The 22,748-nt window shown below is 45.3% G+C and overlaps 4 protein-coding genes across 6 annotated transcripts; 2 read left to right on the top strand and 2 right to left on the bottom strand.

The window, feature by feature from the left end:
* The first annotated feature begins 20 nt into the window (after positions 1 to 20).
* LOC125511661 (cyclin-dependent kinase E-1-like) lies at positions 21 to 2,455 on the top strand. Its single transcript, XM_048677087.1, has 4 exons — positions 21 to 1,230; positions 1,322 to 1,430; positions 1,791 to 1,997; positions 2,097 to 2,455. Exons 1-4 carry the CDS (start codon positions 1,208 to 1,210, stop codon positions 2,166 to 2,168), a joined length of 411 nt encoding a protein of 136 aa, XP_048533044.1. The 5' UTR covers positions 21 to 1,207; the 3' UTR covers positions 2,169 to 2,455.
* A 5,561-nt stretch (positions 2,456 to 8,016) lies between these two features.
* LOC125511670 lies at positions 8,017 to 9,854 on the top strand. 3 transcript variants are annotated; one of them, XM_048677114.1, is made up of 3 exons: positions 8,017 to 8,235; positions 8,327 to 9,230; positions 9,378 to 9,854. In XM_048677114.1, exons 2-3 carry the CDS (start codon positions 8,337 to 8,339, stop codon positions 9,681 to 9,683), a joined length of 1,200 nt encoding a protein of 399 aa, XP_048533071.1. In that variant the 5' UTR covers positions 8,017 to 8,235; positions 8,327 to 8,336; the 3' UTR covers positions 9,684 to 9,854. The 3 variants fall into 3 exon arrangements, with proteins under 3 accessions (XP_048533071.1, XP_048533053.1, XP_048533061.1); XM_048677096.1 differs by having other exon boundaries at positions 8,327 to 9,854; XM_048677104.1 differs by having other exon boundaries at positions 8,020 to 8,235; positions 8,316 to 9,854.
* A 1,783-nt stretch (positions 9,855 to 11,637) lies between these two features.
* Positions 11,638 to 12,471, bottom strand: LOC125511695. The gene has a single exon (XM_048677133.1). The coding sequence runs from the start codon at positions 12,370 to 12,372 to the stop codon at positions 11,866 to 11,868; it is 507 nt and encodes a 168-aa protein (XP_048533090.1). The 5' UTR covers positions 12,373 to 12,471; the 3' UTR covers positions 11,638 to 11,865.
* A 1,437-nt stretch (positions 12,472 to 13,908) lies between these two features.
* Positions 13,909 to 16,396, bottom strand: LOC125511686 (ADP-ribosylation factor-like). Its single transcript, XM_048677127.1, has 6 exons — positions 16,090 to 16,396; positions 15,625 to 15,715; positions 15,385 to 15,500; positions 14,870 to 14,929; positions 14,707 to 14,772; positions 13,909 to 14,374 (listed from the first exon to the last, which is right to left on the bottom strand). Exons 1-6 carry the CDS (start codon positions 16,144 to 16,146, stop codon positions 14,189 to 14,191), a joined length of 576 nt encoding a protein of 191 aa, XP_048533084.1. The 5' UTR covers positions 16,147 to 16,396; the 3' UTR covers positions 13,909 to 14,188.
* Between the last annotated feature and the right edge of the window lie 6,352 nt (positions 16,397 to 22,748).

The following is a 22,748-nucleotide window of genomic DNA, read 5'->3' on the forward strand; positions in this document are numbered from 1 at the left end:
GGAGCATGAGTAAATAATTAATACCTTCACCTATTCTTTTCCCCCTTTCGCGTGTTTGGATGCTTCTGTTTCCATATCTGTATAACTATTAACTAGTTCTTAGCTGATGCATACCTTAAATGTCCGCCCCTATTAACTTTAAAAAATAGCCTTCCGACAAACGCCCCATATTAAGATAACACATGCTAGCCCTTCCGCCAAAATGAAGCACTTAATTAAGTGCCTTCCGCCAACATGGAGCAAGCCATTTAGTGGCTTCCGCATAAGATGCTACCCTTCCGCCAAAACATGCTATTTAGCACTTAATTACTAGTTAAAACATGCTAGCCATTTAGTGGCTTCCGCCGAAGATGCTACCCTTCCGCCAAATATGTTAATTAGTGCCACTTAATTAGTGCTTCCGTCAAACATGCTAGCAGCTTCCGCCAAACTCCTTCACCTTCCGCCAAACAGGAAAAAATTAGCAGCGGCCTTCCGCCATCCGGACAGAGAGGAGGGATACATGGTGGCTTTTGATTGGCCAGATGGATTTCCGGACTCCCGCAAAGCTCCCCCAGGTTTGCTACCAGTTTGCCGGAATTCAGACATCCGGACGCGTCCGCGGACGTTTGAGGGATAGCACTGGATGGCAAGTGTCCGGACTCCCGCAAAGGACATATACGGATGATTTGAGGGTCCACGTTGGAGATACCCTTAGAAGCAGTCTGGAATTATTCTTGGAATCATGTCTATGTTTTAACCTCGAAGTTTCCTTTATTCACATATAAAATGGTTTTAAAACAAGGGGCTGCCTTCTGATTTCCGTTATTACAAACCATTAGGAGTTCGTTACAGCAGGAAAAAAACAAAACAGAACAGAATTCGTGTTATTTCCTATTAGAAGAATGCCGAAATGGATCACAAGCATAAAGCAAAAGCGGCCAAAACCTGGAACCAAAGGTTCTTCCGGTAGGATTGATCTGTACCTAATGTTGTCATTGCTAATTACACATAACTTTTAACCATTGAAACAATGCCGATTTGAGATAAACTCATGTCCTAATGCTGTAGAATATTTTAAATATACAGGGAACACGACAAAATCATAGTTGTAATGCGGCGATATTGGCGATTACAGTTTAATATGTCAACTCTTCTGATATTGGGGAATAAAGTTTGATATATCAACTCTTCTGAATACATCCACCTCTTTGCTAGGTACTTCCGGATGGACCCGCTACCTGGACGAAAGTAAGTTATGTATGAATAGAGTCTCAACTGCCTCTACTTTAGAAAGTGATGGTTTTTCTTGTCGCTGTGCCTAAAATGTCTCTCTGGTCAGTGCACTTGTACCATCTCAGCCAGGCGAGAAAATTGTGACATATCCTGTTCGTCCAGTAGATACCTCAACAGATTTTGAAGGAACAACAAGCCTTCAACCAACTCAACCGGTAATAGAAGCTTTGTCTCTGCCTAAATCTTAATTTTCCAATCTGTGACCTGATTAGTGGAAAGCTTTTTTTGATAGAGAAGAGCTTAGTGGAAATCTTTTTTTAGAGAAGATTAGTGGAAAGCTTGTGCAATGAATGTGCTTCTTATGGAGATTTAGATTTCTTCCTTGTAGCAAAATCATCTTCCAATGGCGCAGACCATATTTAATCAGTCAGTCAAGTTAGATGTAGGCATCGCAAGGCTTGTTTCTTGTTTAATTTCCTCAGAAGATTTGTTTCAGTCCCACTTTGAGTGAACCAAAGAATTCTTAAGAACTGCCGTGCTATGATCTGTAATAACATGATGCATTCATGTTTCAGCCATCGGGAAACGGACCTCCAGGAGGCCAGCCTGTACCAAGACAAATCCCAAGGCAAATGCAACAGCCTATGGGTGGTATGCAAAGAATGCCTCCTGGTGCAAACATGGGTGCCTTTGGCGCAGCACCCCAAGCAGGCATGGTTGGGATGAATCCCGGTAACATTCCAATGCAGAGAGGCGCAGGTGGCCAGTCTCATCCACACCAGGTTTGTTGTATATTTTAATTATGTTATGTTCCTAGCTACTGTTGTTTGAATAACGCTTGTGATGATCAGTAAGCCGTTTGATTTTCTTGGCGTTGACAGTTGAGAAGGAAGGCTGATCAAGGGATGGGGATGCAGAACCCTGGGTACCCTCAGCAGAAGAGGCGCTTCTGACATCCTCCCTCCTAGGCACCGACTGATATAAATGTACTCATGGCATCATCATGTATGTACATCTTCCAGATAGATATGCATCGTCTGGTGGCCATGTAAGCTTGTTGTTGTAGATTTATAGTGCTTATCTGCTAGCTTGGTAAGTTAAAGTAGCTGTAAGGGTCATTGTAGAGGAAATTTGGATGATTGCCTTTTACAGCTACTGCGCTAAGCTGCTCTATGCAGAATATTGACATTCTGAATTCTGAATATACAAGACAAGCTGGTAGACATGCTAGTTTCATTCTTCTGCTCATGTTGGAAGATGAGTGGTTTGGCAAAAAGTCAGTTTGGAGGACGAGCTCCAGTGAGCCCTATATTTTGAATAGTGCCAAAATAATATTGAGGTTTCAAAAAATTCTGAAAAAATTCAACATGTTTATATGGATGCATTGTTTTGGGAATTATGATGCATTGTTTTGGGAATTATGATGCATTCTTTTGGGAATTATGTATGTAAAGCACAAAGAAATTATTCTATTTGTTTGATTAGTGAGAATTGAGGGTCAAGATGTGATTACTTAAACATCTCCTCGAACTCCCACCCGCCCTTGTTATCTCTTCAGTTTTTTTTTTCTTGAGAATAGTTATCTCTTCACTAAGGGCAACTCCAACGAGGGTCACCAAAATGGGCCTCACAAAAGTATGCAAACATCTCCACGGACAGATATAGCAGAAGAGTCCATTCAATCGCAGGCATCAAATGCTGGTCCCATTTCAAACGAATCTTAAAAAAGAGAGACGAAATTCACACTAAACTAGACGATATTTGTCAAATTTTGATATATATTATAACCCTTGCGGCCCACCCCTTGGTCGCGAGCCAGGGCCACATGGACTCCATGAGATCCCCTCTCATGGCTGCAATGCTTTATGAAATTTCCTGGATTTGAAAGTTACAGACGTATTTTATTTGATTTGTTTTGATAAAAAACTGATTTTTCTGAAAACTCTAAAAAATAGCAGAATACAGCAACTAGATGTGGGCATTGAATTAATAGGTTAGTCTAGAAAAATAATACTCCCTCCGTTCCTCAATCTAGTGCGCATAGTTTGCAGCACACGTACCAATGTATGAGCTGGCGGAAGCTTTTGGACGAGAAAGCCCTGAGCCCTCACACGCTTTGTCCCACTCCCAGCCCATGCCATATGTTCCCAAGTAGTACTACAGTACTAGTAGTACTAAGTGGAGAAGAAAGTGGCAGCGTGCCGTTGCTGCGCCGGCGGCGTGCCCTCGTAACTCGCTGGACGCGGAGACGCCGGCCGAGGACGCGGCAACGCCGGCAGCGACGAAGGCATGCTAGCCGGGGACAGAGTTACATCGGAGATGCCGACCGCGAACGTGGGCATGCAGGCCGTGGATGCGGTGACACCGGAGACGCCGACGGTGGACTTGGTGACGCCGGGGTCGTGTCAGGGGGGACGCACGAGGTTAGGACTTGCCAGAAGATCGCGGTGTCAAGCTAGTCAACGAGCAGTCAGTGACGCCGGCGGGAGCCAACCTTCCGTTGTGGTCAACGTGGGCCGGCGGGAGCCAACCTTCCGTTGTGGTCAACGTGGACAAAGGGCATGCCTCCTGTGTGTACAGGGCGTCCAGCCAGCCCCTATCGCCGCCATTGTCAGGCGGCTCCCCATCTTCTTGCCCGTGGCACCATACATCATCTTCTTCCTCCATCTTGAACTTCCACCCCCGCTGCTTGAATCCCGCTGGGCCGCTGCAGTCCTGACCACCTGGACGGCCGGCATCGCCTTCTCCTACGGCGGCACAAGCATCCTCCTCTCCACCCCCCGCCTCCTCCGTCCATCACGCCACTGAACGCCGTGGCGGCGCCGCCTCCACCACCTCTGACCTCTTCCCCCGCCACGATCTCTTCAAAGGATAGCAGTCGCGTGCGCTAGGCGAGTAGATCGGCGATGTGGAGTTCAATCGAGATGCATCTGCGGGAGTAGGGGATAAAGCGAACAGAGGAAGGAGCGAGCGGAGGACGAAGCGCGTCCTTGCGGTCTGGGGATAGAATCGTCCAGAATCGCCCACGGGTGCTAATGCGCACTACAAAGTGGAATTTTCGTCAAAATTTTATACGCACTAGATTGAGGAACGGAGGGAGTAAAAGATAATACTAAAGCTATGCAATAATGATATAAAAATAGCATGACACAAGCAAACAAAAGATACATTTGAGACGTATCATCTATTCAAAACCGGTCATTTTCCACTCAGAGGTGTTAGTGAGATGTAATTTGCGCCAACTTTGCGCTTTTAAGGATTTGTGACGCCTCAAACTCCTTCAATTTACACTGTGGTCCAACGCAGCTTCTTGAAGTTAGCTCCCTGGAGCTAGGGTTCCCGACATGGCTCCGCTTCGTGGAGCACGATGTCGGAGGTCATCCGATTAATATCCGCTCAACTCCCATACCCCTCCTAACCATAGGACGAATCTAAATCTTGATCCCCTAAATTCTCATTCTCTAGTTGTAATTATCCCCAACCAAACATTGTTGTGAACTCATTTGAAATTAAACCATGGATTTAAGGGCATCTTTGTATTCCATGATAGGAAAACCAAATGAATAGAAAATTTAAAGGAGTTAGACATCAAGTCTTGTAGATTCCTAGAGGAATCAGAAGCGCATAAGTTGCACAACACGCTCGTTCGATGCTCTACATAAATTTTGCTGGAAGAGAGAACATAATGTTTGAGCAAAGCCTTCTAGTCCTAAAAAGTAGGGTTAGGCTAGAGTTAAAATACACAAGATCTTGAAATCAAGTCATGATTCTCACATGTGAATAGCTAACCTTCACACACTCATGCCCATGACTAGTTCTTTGATGATATTCCAGTCATTTAGATCTCTCTTTGCTGACTGTCCCATGTCAAATTTGGTATGCCCATCCTCTCTTGACATTATCATCATGCTTTAACCATCTGCTATGCAGTGACGCTTCTGGGAAGCCGCATTGTATATGCCTAAACCATCTCAGACGATGCTGGACAAATTTCACTTCAATTGATGCTACCCAAACTCTATCACATATATCATCATCCCAGAGTCGATCCTATCTTATGTGGCCACATATCTACATCTCTATTACATATCACTATTGGACATGACGCCTTTTAGTTGGTCAACACTCAGCATCATACAACATCATAGGTCGAATCATCGTCCTATAAAGCATGTCTTTAGCTTGGCATTCTCTTGTCACAGAGAATGCCAGAAGCTTGGTCCACTTCATCCACCCAACTTTGACTGGATGGCTCACATCTTCATCGATATCATCGTCTTTTTGCAGTATTTACCCCAAATATTGAGAGGTTTATCTTTACAACTCTAACTTTCTATTAACCCTCGTCTAATGATAGCACCACACATCCGCATTCAACATACACCATGTGATAAGGTTTGCATATCCATTGTGACCTCATCCATCACAGAAGCAAAAAAGATAAGGACTCAAAGTTAACCCTTGATGCAAACCTATTTTAATAGGAAATTCATTTATGTTGCCATCACTTGTTTCATATGGGGCCTAAAATTCTCTAGAACTCCTTTGTTCCAAACAGAGCCTTACGATCACTATTAGTGAGGTGCCTTCCGTGATTTTTGTAGCATTTAGCGATTTATGTGTTGTACCTGTATTTTAGGGCTGCAACGTTTATTCAGTGGGAGGAGACGTTTCCGTCGACGACGAAGTCGCGTGTGGTGACTTCGTTAATCTAAAAGTGTTGTGTCGACTCAGTATATTGAAGGTGCTCATAGGAATAAGATGTGCGTACGACCATGCGTGCGTTCATAAGGATGAGTGTAGGTGAGCATCTGCATTTGTAATGTGTTATAAAAAAGGGTTATATCCGTTTTTCCAAAAGTTCGGCGGGGAAGATGGCATTTGCGAACATCTTGCATGTCATTTTTTTAGAACGCATGCCATTTTTACATGATAGTCTCTCTTAGGAAGGAAAAAATACGGCAAAAAGGTCAAAAACTATCATAAAAAAGCGTTTGTTATGACTTGAAATTGCCAGACAAACCCGTTCGCTTGCCATCCAGCCCCAGCGACCGTTCGCGAGGTAGCTTCTTTTTAGGGGTGTTCACGAGTTAGTTTTTTTCTTTGGTTTTTTAGATAAGTCTGCGAGTTATTTTTCCCGTAAAATAAAACAAAACAATGAAGTACTCTGGGCTTGCCATCACTTGTTTCATACGGGGCCTAAAATTCCTCTAGAATTCCTTTGTTCCAAATGGAGCCTTATGATCACTATTAGTGTGGTGCCTTCCGTAATTTTTTCAGTATTAGCGACTTATGTGTTGTACTTGTATTTTAGAGTTGTGATGTTTATTCAGTGAGAGGAGACGTTTTTGTTGACTACAAAGACGCTGCAGTGACTTCGTTAATCTAAAAATGTTATGTCGACTTAGTATCTTGGAGATGCTCATAGGGATAAGGTGTGCATGTATGCGTTTATAAACATGAGTGTATATGAGCATCTGCATTTATAATGTGTTATAAAAAAGGAGTTGTATCCGGTTTTCTAAAAGTCTGATCGGGAGGATGACATTTACGAACATCTTACCTGTCATTTTTGTTAGAATGCATGACAGTTTTCTTAGGGGCACGTGACAGTCTCTGTTAGGAAGGAAAAAATACGGAAGGAACAATCATAAACTGCCATAAAAAAGAAAATGATTATCATTCACTGACGGATTGCTCCCAAACGTCAACCGTCTTCATCGTCTACCATGTCTACATGTGCCCACGTCCGTTGTCCACCTTTCCTTTCCTAGAAACACCACAATCCTATCACTCTCGTCTCACCCGAGAACAGTTGCTGGGCGTCGGCTCGCACGGGCATCGGTTGTAAAAGACTATAAATTTCTGCAACCAGACCTCTATTGCAGAATAATTCTGCAACACAACCTTTATTGCAAAAAAAAAATCTGCAAATTTCCTGACTTTTGTAACAAGATTTTTGTCACAAAAAATTCTGCGACAAGACCTCTGTTGCAAGGGAAAAAAAACCTTGTAATAAGACCTTTGTTGTAAAAAAAACTACAACTAGACCTATGTTGTAAAAATTTCTGCAACATCACCAATGCTGCAAACGTCTTCCGCAACATCATCTATGTTACAAAAAAATGTAGATGAAAAAAAAAACTACAACACAACCCTTGTTTGCTCGTACTACACGCGTCCCATGTGACATGTGCCCCTAACTCCTCATGGCTCCCCTCAATTTTTTCTGCAACAACACCAATGTTGCAGAAGTTTCTCCTGAAACATAAGCTATGTTGCAAAAGAGTGAAGACAAATTTTTTTCAACAAACCTCCGTTGTAAAAAAGTCTTGCAACATGACCTCATTTGCAAAAAAGTTCTACAACACGGCGTCTTTTAGAAAGGTAAATAGCGGTTATGACGTTTTGCAACAAGCATTCTGTTGCGGAGCTTGTTGTGCAACACCGCTCTTGTTGTAAAAGGGAGATGACCCTTGTGGATGGGTAGATCCAATGGACATCCCCGCGTCCATCCAACAGCCAGCGAAGCGGCATATATTTTCTAGTTATCCGCCGTGGCGTTCGTTATGACTTGAAACTGCCAGACAAACCCGTTCACTTGCCATCCAGCCCCGGCGACCGTTCGTGAGGTAGTATTTTTTTCTAGGGGTGTTCACGAGTTAGCTTTCCCGTAAAATAAAGCAAAACGACGAAGCACTCTGGGCCTGGGCTTGTGCCGAAATTCAACCGAAAGCGAGATAGAAAAGCCCAACGAAGCCCAAGGCTTGTCGTGCGGTGTTGCTGTCGGAATCGCTTTCTGGAGAAGTAAACGGAAGCAAATCAAATCGAATTTCAATCCAATGCGCAGACATCTCTACACCTCTTCCCTGTGGGAGGCGGAGGCGGAGGCGGAGGCGGTGCCGGAGCGGCCGGCCCCAGGACTATATTAGGAGGAGGAAGCGGCGGCGAAGGTTCTTGTTCCGCCCGCTGCTTCTCCCTGGATTCGATCTATTGATACGCGCTTCCGGCGGCCCGCAGGTTCGCGTCGCTCCCGATCCCCTTTCCGCGAGTTGTTCCAAACCCTTGTTCGATTCGTTTCTCAGATCTTAATCTTCTAGGGCTATTCCAGACCGATCCTCATGGCCGGCTGGACCGATTCCGGCGGCAGCCGGGGGCGAGGAGGAGGGGGAGGCGGCGGCGGCTTCTCAAACCGCGGCGGCGGCAACGCCAACAACAACACCATGTGGAGAGAGAGAACGCCACCGCAGCCGCAGCCTCAGCCGCCGCCGCAGCAACAGCAACAGCAACAGCATCACCACCAACAACAGCACCATCAGCAGCAGCAGCAGCATCGCTACCGTCCTGTCAACCACAATGACCACTCCTCGCAGCACCCGCGCCACCCACCGGCGGGGGAGCTGGACCGACACCAAGGGCAGGGAGGCTCCTCCACTTCCACCCGGCGCCCGCGGCCAACTCGTCCACCACAGCCTCGCCCCACCTTCACAGACCACAAGCCGTCTCCTACCTCCACACCCAATGCCAATGAACCGGACGACAAGGCCAGGTGCAATGCTGCCAATTTCGAGTGCAACGTCTGCTTTGACATGGCAGACGACCCCGTAGTCACCAAGTGCGGCCATCTCTTCTGCTGGGACTGCCTCTACCAGTGGCTCCATGTCCACTCCAACCACCGCGAGTGCCCTGTCTGCAAGGGCCAGGTCGCTGACGATGCCATTATACCCATCTATGGACGTGGCGGCTCTGCAGCGTCTGTTCACGCCGCACCGCCGAGGCCCACTGGGGCCAGAGTTGAAAGCTCCAGACAGCAGCAGCTGCAGCAGTTTGCTGCTTCCAACTTGAATATGATGATGGACGAAGATGATGAAGACGACGACCCCTTTCTCGAGGAGATTAGTCTTCGTTTTGGAGTTAATTCGCTGAGAGGTGGTATGATGATCATACCCGATGATGACATCGAACAAGATTATGATGACTACACTGATCCCTACCTCCACCGCAACTTTGATGAGGTATATGGCCTTGATTTAATGCGACTCCCATTGTTTAGATCTGCTGACGCCGCTGAAGCCGTGATTGGCTCTTCCCGGCGACATGGTCATCATAGTGTTTTTTCTGATGACATTATGGATACATTCTTTGACAACACAACCCATCAGGAGCCAGATTTTGGTTACCGCGGTGGTCGGCGTCAGCGCGGGAGAGCAAGAGGAACAACATCTGCAGATCATTTTAACGATCACATCGTTGGCATGGTGTTGGGGAGTAGCTTGAGGATCGAGGACAGCAGCGGTGCATCTTACCGTGACACCGGTGCTGGTCCTCATCATCATATTAATAATACAGGTGGTTCCTCTCGGCCTAATGGTGGATGGGAGAGAAGAGGAAGAAGCAACCATAATTCGAATTCCGGTGGTGGAAGAGGAACGCAGAATAGCAGGAGGCAAGGAGCAAATTACAATTGATCATGGCCTGAAAGTGGCAATCAAATAAATCCAGCCTTGAATTATTCTTTCTTCTGATTCTCTGTTCTGTTACTTTTGTAGTCGCCCCATCTGGGCACCTTGATAAGCATATATTTGACTATTGGGGTGAATGTTTCTTCTCGTTGATGCAATTAACATTACATGTGGTTATATACTCTTTGCCATTGCTTGCTATATCACTTCATGGTATGATTCTATTGATGCTATAGATAATTTGATTGGAAGTACTTGGCAGAAGGTGGTCATGCTGTTGATCCTATGTAAATGGTACTCCCTCTGTAAACTAATATAAGAGTGTTTAGATCACTAGTTTAGTATTCTAAACACTCTTATATTAGTTTACGGAGGGAGTAGTTTGATTCCTGCTTGTTGGGTAGAATTAGGAAGTAGTATGACCAGGACATGTCTCTGGAAGAAGAGTAGGACTATATAGCAAGATGGCAAGAAACTTACAAGAACTCGGCCTAGTTCCAACAAACAGACTCAAAGCCAACTACTGTCTAAACTATCACTATCCATCTCTTTGGCAAACTTCCAGAGCTGAAATTCTGAAAAATGAGATTGGCCAATTCAGGCTCCTTCGCCTGGAGCGCCAGATTTCTGAAAACCGGGCACCGTGCCGTTTCCATACGCTCCAGGCGATTAAGATAATCAGAGTGTCAAACTCCCTCCCTCTTGCTGCACTTGGGAATCAGGTTTCTAGCGTGCAGCCACCAGGGTCCTAGACTGTCAACAGGGAAGAAGTTCTGTTCTGAAGACATGGTACCAAACCTGTTGAGATCTTGCAGACAGAGATAACAGGAAGCCATGTCATCTTGAAGGCTATGCTGGACTCTGTGATCCAGATCCTGTACTGAATGCCAAGCGAAAGTTTTGCAAGTGTTGGAAAAGGGGATAGCCACGACCTCTGCATCAAGCGATGAATACCATCCCTCCAGATGCAATTAGCAGTACTGAATCTAATCTGTCCGGGCGAAATCCCTGGCCGGCCGCATCCGCGGCGATGCCTGAGGGCGCCGTGTTCCTCCTTGGAGACGTCCGACAGGTCTAATCCCCTACTCCGCACTCCCCCCTTCCCCCTGTTCTCCCGAGTGAAAGCCCTAACTTTGTTGGGCGGAGGCGGCACCGGCGCCCTCGGCGTCGTATCCTTCTTGAAGACGCCGTTTTGGGAGGTGCTCGTCGGTGGGCGCTGTTGGGGTGCGGGTGGTGGCGTCGGTGGTGCCCTCTGTCCTAGTTGCTGCTTTTCCTCCTCTGGTTGCTGGATGTGGGGAGCGGTGGTGTTCTGCTTGAGGAGAAGCTCCGGTAGCTCATCTTGGGTGCGCTGACCCACTGTATGTGGCCATTTTCCGGCGGCATCCACCATTGTTCTTGGGGAACTTTATCATCTCGCGACGGTACGGCACCTTCGATCCAGGCGAGGAGGTTGTGGCCTCCTTCGGAGATGGATGTTGTTGGATGTGCCGTGCCGGGGTCTGTAGTAGCTTGGTGATGGCGTTCCCCGATGGTGCGGGTCTGCCTTTCTCCTCTTGAGCCGCGTGTTCTTGTTCTCGGCGCTTTGTTCATGGAGGAGGACCTCGGCGTCTACGACTTCATGCTTCATTGCTGCTTTCCAGCGCCTTTGTATATTTCCGCTCTGTGTTTTCTTTCTCGCTGCCTATGGGTGTATGCTTGAAACCCTGGCCGGTTGATTGCTTTATTAATTCAAAGCCGAGCTAGGCTCAAGCCCTATCTCGAGCTCGGCCGATGCCTTCTCTCTAAAAATCTAATCTGTCCTTGGCACAACAGCTTGTAGACAGAGATACTCTGTAAGAACCAGTTGGGCGGCTCCAGCGCCAAGAGAACTTGCAATCCCCACCTGCATTCCTGCTAGTGCTGTAGACCGCATCCCAAAGCCGATCGAACATACTAGTCCTGGACAAGGCCAGCGGTGGAATGAGGGCTACCAGCAATGTCCAATCGAATCATCAAATGTACAACAAGGAGATTGTGCAGTGCTTCTCGAATGAACTCAAACGATCGACTAGGAAATACTCCTTATTGTCCCAGGCTAGGAGTATATAGTAAACAAAAGGAAATACTATATGGCTAGAACTCGAACGAAAGCTTCAGTGAACTAGTAGTAGAAGGACTAAAGGAGCTAGCTAGGAGGGGGCGCCGCGGTTCAGTTGTCGTCGCCGTAGGCGAGGAAGCGGTAGCGCTCCTCGTAGGGCCCGTCGAAGTGGAGGTCCGCCTCCAGCCACTTGGGGTACCGGACCAGGTCGCCGGCCACGAAGTGCATGTACTCCTCGCCGGTGGTGGCCCCGGCGGGGAGCACGCGGACCTCGCCGGCGACGATGTACACGAGCTGGTCCACCTGCCAGTCCCAGGCCAGGTGGCAGCGGCCCCCCGTGCGCCACGTCGACCACGTCTCCATCGCCCGCAGCGCCTCCACCCGCTCCTGCGCCGCCGCGCCGCGCACCACGCGCACCTTGTACACGTCCTCCACGGGGCGCCGGCCCAGCACCCGCCCGTCTGTCGCTGCTGCTGCTGCTGCCCCCGCCGCCGCCGCTAAGCCGCACCTCCTCCTCCTGCTGCTAGCGGCAGCGCCGGTCACGGGGATGCTGACCGAGATGGGAATTTGGGGGAGGTGGGCGAGATGGCATCCCGCCCAGGCCGTTCCTGCTGCCATCTCTCTTGCTCACGCTGACTGCTACGCTCTCGTCTCGCCTTGCCTGCTTCCTTTACCTTATCCTCCCTCCCTCCTCGCTCGGCTATGGACGGGGCATATATTTACGTCTTTACCAGTCTCCAATTAGTTATTTAGTGCCTTGGGGTTGGGGGTGTAACACGGAGTTAGTTGGCGAACGTTCGCTAGGCGGATGGCAATCACGAACAATTAGCTGTAGGAGGGTGACAATTTCTGGAGACTAGCATGTCACTGTAGTGAATGCATTTTTTTTAGAAAAAATTGCCGTCGTTTGATCTCGATCAAACGGCTGCGATCTGGCAGTTCCTTCTTAGTTACCCTTCAAAGGAATTTTACATTGTCTTTTTTTCGGGAAAAACTTTCAATCTATTCATCTTTAATTATGGTAGTACAACGAACACTAGAAATAATAAAAATTACATTCAGATCCGTAGACCACCTAGCGACGACTACAAGCACTGAAGCGGGCCGAAGGCGCGCCGCTGTTATCGCCCCTCCCTCGCCGGAGCCGGGCAAACCTGTTGCAGTAGACAGTCGGAAAGTCGTCGTGCTAAAGCCCCGTAGAACCAACGCACCAGATCAGCAACCACCGCGGATGAAGAGTGTAGATCAAAAGGATCCAATCTGAAAATACACGAACGAAAACGAACGACGAACAGATTCGAGCAAATTCAACAAAGACAGATCCGCCGGAGACACAACTCCACACACCCACCAACAATGCAAGATGCATCACCGGAACGGGGCTAGACGGGGAGACCTTTATTCCAGCTTCAGGGAGCCGCCACCATCTCGCCTTCCTGAGCAGGACACAAACCCTAATAAAGCTCGAAAAAAGATCTAAAAATGAAGCCCTTCCACCGGCAAGGGCCGAGATCCACTCCGCCTCCATGGCCATAGGGCCACCGGAGACGGGATGGACCGGTGCCGGCGCGGTGGGAGGCAGAAAGCTAGGTTTTTTGGAGGCGGCGGCTAGTGATACAAAAGCTCACGCATAGGTTCAGGCACAAGTCCGAACCAGACAATATTCACACTCTGATTTCTACTCCCTCCGTCCCATAATGCAGGGCTTTTTTTTGACACTACTAGCAAAAGCTAGATGATGAGCTGCAGTATTGCACTCTCTTCTTATATTTCTGATAAGAAAATCATCTTGGTTCTTCAAGGGCTTGATTTCTTCAGATATTCTCCGCAACTTTTCTTAAATACATCTATTTGTTTCTGCTGACTCCAACAACAACAACAGCAACAACATTATCCAACTCCAAAATAGTAGGGGTCCGAGGAATATCATTCACAATTTTCATACCTAGTACTCCCTTCGTCCCAAAAGCTTGAGATACTTATTTCGGGACGGAGGGAGTACAACACAGACCCTTTGCTTCAGCTTCTTCGACATGGATTTGAAGCAGCTAACGCCACCACGTCCACAACACCACCAATCCAAGAAAAGCATCCCATAATTTTCCATTTTTAGCGTTGGCATTCTAGCTAGTCATTCCCAACAAACGAACAAAGTAGAGTAAATACTGTGATTTCTTCAGACTAAACCACAAATATGAGCGTGTCATGCCATCAGTAGAAACATCAGTATTTACATCCCACAATCCTAGAGTAGAACAGAATAGATATGCGCTTCTAACTAGGAGGAGCACCCCCTCTTCAGAAACGCATCTCCTCTTGCGAATCATTCATACTACAACAAATCTGTCGACCACATCAAAGGGCAGCCACAGGGCAGACACAAAAAGGAAAAATGAGGTGCCAAGAAACACAGACGAGCCATCCCTGTTACTCTTTACGCCGATGTCGAAGCTAACCGCCCTGTAGCTCGCATTTCATCCAGAGTCGTCGCTAGCCAGTCCAAGCCTTCGTACAGGCCATCGCCTTTAAGAGCACATGTGCCTTGGATGTGCCAGATGCGGTTGTTCAGGTCATACAGACCAAGACCCTCACATACTTCCATCGGGGTCATTGCTCCCCTCTGCATTCACAAGACACACAGGCACTACATGATTAAGCATACAAGGAGTGAAAATAAACCTGTTTTCTAAGGCAGAATAAACTCTTCCTTTTCACAAGTGAAACTGAAAATATCAACAAAAGGCTACTTCAGCCCTACATAAATGCAGCATGTCCATATATGTAAACAATGTAAATCCCCTACAATCTGCAAACTCTTTATATATGCACGCAAGAAGCAAGTCCAAAACAACCAGTCTTAAGGCAGAGAATTATAATCTACTAGTATTCTACACAAACCACACCATCTTGAACAAGTGCACGTGATACCAAAAGAAACCATGACAAGCATACCATGTCTTGCTTGTTAGCAAACACCAATAATACACTGTTGAGCATAAATGGGTCATTGATTATGGCCTGCAAGAGATAATAGATTACAGTAAGTTAGAGCACATATCACAACAGATATTACCACAGAAACAGGAACAGGTTCTCGATAAGAAATGCCATAAACCTGAAATTCAGCCCTGGCTCTTCCAATTCTATCCCTGTCGAGGGAATCGACCACATAGATCTGCAAGTTAACAAACGCAACAGAGAAAGCTTACATCTCAAGAAAGCAGTGTCATATCACAAATCACTATGCCCCATCAATAAATCAAAGGCGAGTTCTAGCATGATCCACAAAGACGAAGGTCCTAGGCTAGGTAGGGAGATGTGTAGTAACATCCAGACACTTATCCTGTTTGGCTAACAATTCTACCATGTCTGTTTTTGGTGCCTCAGCAGCTAAGAGCACTAACGTATGCAAATATCCACAGTAGATAAGCTAATTGACCATCTTTCCTGGTGACTGCTACTGAACTTGTTCATAAATCAGATGGGCACAAAAGAGAAGCAAGTAAAGAATGAAACAACTAACTGGAGGAAAGGAACTTATAGCTTTAGTAGTCCTATATGTTCCTATGTTGAATCGCTACTTAAAATACAACGAAACAACAAGCAAGCATATGGAATGAGAGTAATGACCAGAGCATCCGTGTTGTTGAAGTAGTGCCTCCACAAGGGCCTCAATTTCTCCTGGCCGCCCACATCCCACACAGTGAACACTACATTCTTGTACTGAACCTTCTCAACATTGAAACCTGCCCACGAATGGATTAACTAGCAAAGTAGTTCAAGGGCTTCGTGTTTAGTCGTATGAAAGCACACTGCACGAGCCCAAAATTAGTTAATAAGTAAAGAGATAGGCAGGCAGGTATGTTGTACCAATGGTGGGGACGGTGGAGAGTACTTCGCCAATGTGTAGCTTGTAGAGTATGGTGGTTTTACCGGCTGCATCCAACCCAAGCATCACCACCTAGCATAAGGCAACAGGCCGTTCCATTAGAATCGAGGAGCACAACGAATTAGCTTGGATCTTCGTGCCCTCTGAGTATCTCTGATGGTACATGGATGGTATGCATACATAGTGCGATGAAAATAGCAACTAACATGACAAAAGCAGCTAGTAAGAAAGCGAGCATCATCACATCACATGGTTGAGATGTAAAATCTGCTAGCTCCTCAGTTGTATGTATTCATCAGGATGAAAACAAATCAAATCAGACAGAATCATATGAAACTAATAGTAAATCAAAGGAGGAGCGGATCGATATGTGCTCTGATCGAAGGTCGACCGATCCATTCGCCCAACAAACTAATTAGGAGAAGAGAGGAGAGAAGAGGGCGCACCCGCATCTCCTTGTTGCCAAAGAAGGCATCGAAGAGCTTGCGAAAGGCCTGGCCCATCTCCCTCCCTCCTTGGATCAGGAGAATCTGGCCGGCTGGTCGGCCGCCGAAGAGGATGGGAATGGACCGGCTTCTGGAAGTTTCTGCTGCGTGTGTGAGGTTCGGGGTAGGATCGATCGGCCCCGCCCCTGCCTGCCTGCCTTGCTTCCTCTGGTCGAAGTCGGAGCCGGAGACGACGGGGGAGGAGGAGGAGGAGGTGGAGATGCTGAGCTCACTGGCGTTGGGGGGTGGTAGCGGATGCCCAAGGAATAATCTGGGCCGTCTACTTTTACGTGGGCCCCAACGACCATGTGAGCGGGTTGCAGTTAGGTTAGGTCGGGTTAAGCTGTTTTTTTTTGCAACTGGGTTGGAGAAGTATCACCTTTTTCTTTAACTGATTCTAAAAATACTCCCTCCGTTCCGAATTACTTGTCTTGAATTTGTCTAGATACGAAGGTATCTAGCACTAAAATGAGTCTAGATACATCCGTATCTAGACAAATCCAAGACAAGTAATTCGGAACGGAGGGAGTATATATTATTTTGACAACCTAAAAGAAAAGGCCAATTCTTTATTCTGAAATAGAAAGAGCTTTATGTATAATTATGCATAACCAATTCCGCAGGTAGGACGAGAATTGAGAGTAGCTCAGATGGTTAGGTTCCTTACGGTGAAACCAGTCCACCAAGTTTAAAGTCCTAAACTTCGACACTGGTGCTCGTATTTTCATGTATTTATCTGAGACTTTCCCGTGATGTTAGGAGGAGACGTTCCCGTCGACTGCGAAGACAGGTGTGCACGTGTGTGTTCTTAAGAGTAAGTGTATCTATGTGTATGTGGGCTTCTACATTTGTACCGTGTTAAAAAATTGCACGCAGGACAAAATGAGCTTTGTGTAACTTTAATTTACACCAAATTAGCTTTTTTGCTCATAAAAGGTTTTCATTAATTAAACAGAGTCATTACTGCCCTGTCGACAAAGGATGTCAACCTCCTCAGGGGCACTACGAAGCCATACAGCGGTTTGGGCAATAACCACCCCCTCCTTCTGGGTGAGTGTGTGGCTAGCTTTGTTTTGCTCCCGTTTGATCAATGTTATCTCACGCTATGGGCCTGCAATGAGCTGCCGGATATCTCCAACCATTGCAACCACCGAAGACCTATTGGCCTTGGAGTCATTGTTCATGTGGGCCACCGAAGAGCAGCCCGTCTTCACGATGAGTCTGTTTGGACTCCGCTCAAGGGCCAGAGTCACTCCCTCCATTAGCACCGCCATCTCCACCTCAAGGGCGCTCATACATATGTGAATGAAGCGACAAGATGAGTAAATGACAACACTTGCGTGATCTCGGAGTATCATTCCAACACCTCCTGTGCTCTCCTCTTCCTTCCATGCACTGTCCATGTTCAGATTTACCCAACTGAATGGTGGCTTTCATCATCGCTCGAGAGGTCGTGTGCTTGCAGTCATCATTTTACAGAGCCAAACTAGTTATATACCTGTGTGTTAGCACAGAAAAATGGAACCTTCAATAAAAATGTTCATCCAAATCAAACACACTCCAATGACAAATTTTATCTCCCTCGCCCTCATGCAGAAGCCTCGATTCATCCAACATTCAACGTAGCTCTCATGTGCAGTGTCTATCAAATGATAAATGTCGGTATTTCCCCAAAGAGGAAGGGGTGATGCAGTACAACTACGGTAGGTATTTCCCTTAGTTATGAAACCAAGGTTATCAATCCAGTAGGAGAATCAAGCAACACTATGTAAACGGTACCTGCACACAAAGAACAAATACTTGCAACCCGACGCATAAGAGGGGTTGTCAATCCCTCCACGGTAAAAAGATAGATTAAATTGTATGAGATTGGATAAATAGATCTAGCAAGAACACAAAATAAAGTAAGTAAAGAAAAAGTACAACAAGGTATTTTGGGGGTTTTTGGAAATATAGATCTGAAAACAATATGATAAAAGATAGACCCGGGGCCGTAGATTTCACTAGTGGCTTCTCTCGAGAAAATAGCGTACGATGGGTAAACAAATTATTGTTGGGAAATTGATAGAAGATCAAATAATTGTGAAGATATCCAAGGCAATGATCATGTATATAGGCATCACGTCAAATATTAGTAGACCGACTTCTGCCTGCATCTACTACTATTACTCCACACATCGATCGTTATCCAGCATGCTCTAGTGTATTAAGTTCATGGAGAAACAGAGTAATGCAATAAGAACGATGACATGATGTAGACAAGATCTATTCATGTAGGAATAGACCCCATCTTTTTATCCTTAATAGCAATGATACATACATGCCTCGCTACCCCTTATGTCACTGGGTAAGGATACCGCAAGATCGAACCCATCACAAAGCACCTCTTCCCATTGCAATAAAAAATTGATCTAGCCGGCCTAACTAAACCAAAGATTCAGAGAAGAAATACGAGGCTATAAATAATCATGCATATAATCGATCAAATAAAACTCAAATAATATTCATGGATATAGATCTGATCATAAACTCAAACTTCATCGGATCCCAACAAACACACCGCAAAAAGTCATTACATCAAATAGATCTCCAAGAACAACGAGGAGAACATTGTATTGAGAATCAAAAAGAGAGAAAAAGCCATCTAGCTACTGCCTACAGACCCGTAGGCCTATGGTGAACTACTCATGCATCATCAGAGGAGCACCAATGAGGATGATGAACCCCTCCGTGATCGTGTTCCCCTCCAGTAGAGTGCCGGAATAGGGCTCTAGATTGAATCTCGTGGTTCTGGAACTTGCGGTGGCTGGAATTGTGTTTCGTCGACTCCTCTATGGTTTCTGGAATATTTGGGTATTTATAGAGTCGAGAGGCGGTGGAGGAGACGTACCCCTGTGGCCCCACAACCCATCAGGGCGCGCCTGGGCCTCCTGGCGCGCCCTGATGTCTTGTGGGCCCCACATACCTCCCCTCTGGTGCTTCCTTGGCTCCCAAGTTGTCTTCTGGTCCCAAAAAATCTCCAAAAAGTTTCGCTACATTTGGACTCTGTTTGGTACCGATATTCTGCGAAGTAAAAAAAAAGCAAAAAGCAACAATTGGCACTTGGCACTATGTCCATAGGTTAGTCCCAAAAAATGATATAAATTTGCTATAAAATGATTGTAAAACATCCAAGAATGATAATATAACAACATGGAACAATCAAAAATTATAGATACGTTGGAGACGTATCAGCATCCCTAAGCTTAATTATTGCTCGTCCTCGAGTAGGTAAATGATAAAAACAGAATTTTTGAAGTGGAATGTTGCCTAACCTGTTCATCACATATTATTTTCTTTTGTAGCATGGACATTTGGACTTTTAGATGGTTCAAAGCAATAGTCCATATTTGACATGAAGACTTCAATACTCAAGCATATCAACAAGCAACCATATCTTTCAAAATATCAACACTAAAGAAGTTATCCCTAGCCCATCATGCTCAATCATTGATCCATTCACGGAACACACTTGAGTATTAGCTACATCCAATGCACAAGTGTTGTCATAGTGCTCCCTAGTTGGTGCTTTATAAGAGAAGATGGAGACTCAAATAAAAATAAAAATTGCATAAAATAAATAGATAGGCCCTTCACAGAGGGAAGTAGAGATTTGTAGATGTGCCAGAGCTCAAAGCAAACATTTAGAGATAAATATTTTGAGAGGCATGCTTTTCCTGTGAACGAAAACGACTGAGTAGTTCCCAGTACTTTTCATGCTAGATACATCATAGGCGGTTCCCAAATAGAAAATAAAGTTTATTCCTTTTCCCACCATTTTTTCACAATCCATGGCTAGCTGTATCCACGGGTGCCTTCCATACCAACACTTTCCAAGGAATTTATTATTGAACAACATAAATATATTTTTTGCATTTCAGGACTGGGCATCCCTATTACCTTTGCTACACTCTTGTGCAATGGTAAGTGAATAAACACTCATCTTGAGAATAACACATCTAGCATAAAAAATATTGGCCACCCCCTGTCGCTTCATGAGCGGTACGGGCACATAAAAAAGAATTTTATTTTGAAAATTAGAGTTGGCACATACAAATTTACTTGGAACAACACGAAAATACCGCATATAGGTAGGTATGGTGGACTCATATGGCAAAACTCGGTTTAAGGATTTGGGATGCATAAGTATTATTCCCACTTAGTAGAAATGAAGGCTAGCAAATAGATTGAGAAGCAACCAACCAAGAAACAACAATTCTCATAAACCAACGTTAAGCATAATTAACACCGAATAATGCACCACAAGTAGGATGTAATTTCATTGCATAATTATTGACTTTCGTGCTTGCATAGGGAACCACAAACCTTAACACCAATATTCTTACTAAAGCACAATTACTCACCAACATGACTCACATATTACTATCTCCATATCTCAAAACTATTGCAAGGAATCAAACTTATCATATCCAATGATCTACATGAAAGTTTTTATTATATCCTTCTTGAATATTCATCATATTTAGGAGTGATGGGCACATGCTTCTCCGTACTGATTCGTATGGAATTAGCCCGACCCGGCGATCAAATTCTTGGTGGGAATCATCAACTTTATAATGTTTTAATAGCGGCTCACGCTTTTTTAATGATCTTTTTTATGGTTATGCCGGCGATGATAGGTGGATTTGGTAATTGATTTGTTCCGATTGTGATAGGTGCACCTGACATGGCATTTCCATGATTAAATAATATATCATTCTAGTTGTTGCCACCAAGTCTCTTGATCTTATTAAGCTCGTCCTTAGTAGAAGTGGGCAGCGACACTGGGTGGATAGTTTATCCGCCCTTAAGTGGTATTACCAGCCATTCTGGAGGAGCTGTTGATTTAGCAATTTTTAGTCTTCATCTATGAGGTATTTCATCAATTTTAGGTTCTATCAATTTTATAACAACTATCTTCAACATGCGTGGACCTGGAATGACTATGCATAGATTACCACTTTTTGTGTGGTCCGTTCTAGTGACAGCATTCCTACTTTTATTATCACTTCCGGTACTGGCGGGGGCAATTACAATGTTACTAATCGATCGAAACTTCAATACAACCTTTTTTGATCCTGCGGGAGGGGGAGACCCAATATTATACTAGCATCTCTTTTGGTTCTTTGGTCATCCAAAGGTGTATATTCTCATTCTGCCTGGATTTGGTATTATTAATCATATCGTATTGACCTTTTCAAGAAAACCGGTCTTCGGGTATCTAGGCATGGTTTATGCCATGATAAGTATAGGTGTTCTTGGATTTATAGTTTGGGCTCATCATATGTTTACTGTGGGCTTAGACGTTGATATGCGTGCCTACTTCACCGCAGCTACCATGATCGTAGTTGTGCCGACAGGAATCAAAATCTTTAGTTGGATCGCTACCATGTGGGGAGGTTCGATACAATACAAAACACACATGTTATTTGCTGTAGGGTTCATCTTTTTGTTCACCATAGGAGGGCTCACTGGAATAGTTCTAGCGAACTCTGGGCTAGATATTGCTCTATATGATATTTATTATGTGGTTGCACATTTCCATTATGTACTTTCTATGGGAGCCATTTTTGCTTTATTTGCTGGATTTTACTATTGGGTGGGTAAAATCTTTGGTCGTACATATACTGAAACTTTAGGCCAAATCCATTCTTGGATCACTTTTTTCGGGGTTAATCTGACCTTCTTTCCCATGCATTTCTTAGGGCTTTCGGGTATGCCACGTCGCATTCCAGATTATCCAGATGCTTACGCCTGATGAAATGCTCTGAGCAGTTTTGATTCTTATATATTCGTAGTTGGGATTCTCGTTTCTTCGTAGTTGTCGCAATCACTTCAAGTAGTGGAAAGAACCAAAAATATGCGGAAAATCCTTGGGTTGTTGAACAGAATCCAGCCACACTAGAATGGTTGGTACAAAGCCCTCCGGCCTTTCATACTTTTGGGGAACTTCCTGCGATAAAAGAGACAAAAAGCTAAAAAAAACCTCTCCTAACTATGAAGGATGTTTCATAGAGATAGGTGTGGGGAAATAAGTTATTCATTTGAAGAGTTAGTTGGCTGGCCTACCGGCCCGCAGATTAGGTTGGCTTTTATCGTCAAGTGAACTACGTAACCAAAGCGATTCCTTCTTGGTGGAGATAGGTGGGTCCTGGTCCAACCTAAGTCACTTCGAACCTGACGGGTCATTCGTTCGTGTGGAGAATCTCTCTCCTTAGTTAGGATTTCATTATCTTCAAGGCTAAGCATATTCATATGTCGAAGAAGGGGGGAGTGTCTCCATTTACGCTCATAGAACCTGGAAAAAAGAATATACCATCGTTTAAGGACCAAGGATGCGATGTGAGAAGCATAGGTTGGAGTAGCAGGAGTATGCGACAAGCAGTTGCATGTTTGATGTGGGTCTGTAACCAGATGAATTATAATACTTGGAATCCTCGCGGTATAGCTGCCACGAGGGCTCTTTTCCCACTTAATAGATTCATTGTTTCGTTACTGCGGTTGAGGGTACTTGTCGTTCAGAGATGCTATCAGAGTAGGAAAGTTAGCCAAGTTATCCTGCCTAGTTTAGATAAAGCACC

This window comes from Triticum urartu, chromosome 1, assembly GCF_003073215.2.
Source record: "Triticum urartu cultivar G1812 chromosome 1, Tu2.1, whole genome shotgun sequence".
NCBI classification, from domain to species: domain Eukaryota; kingdom Viridiplantae; phylum Streptophyta; class Magnoliopsida; order Poales; family Poaceae; genus Triticum; species Triticum urartu.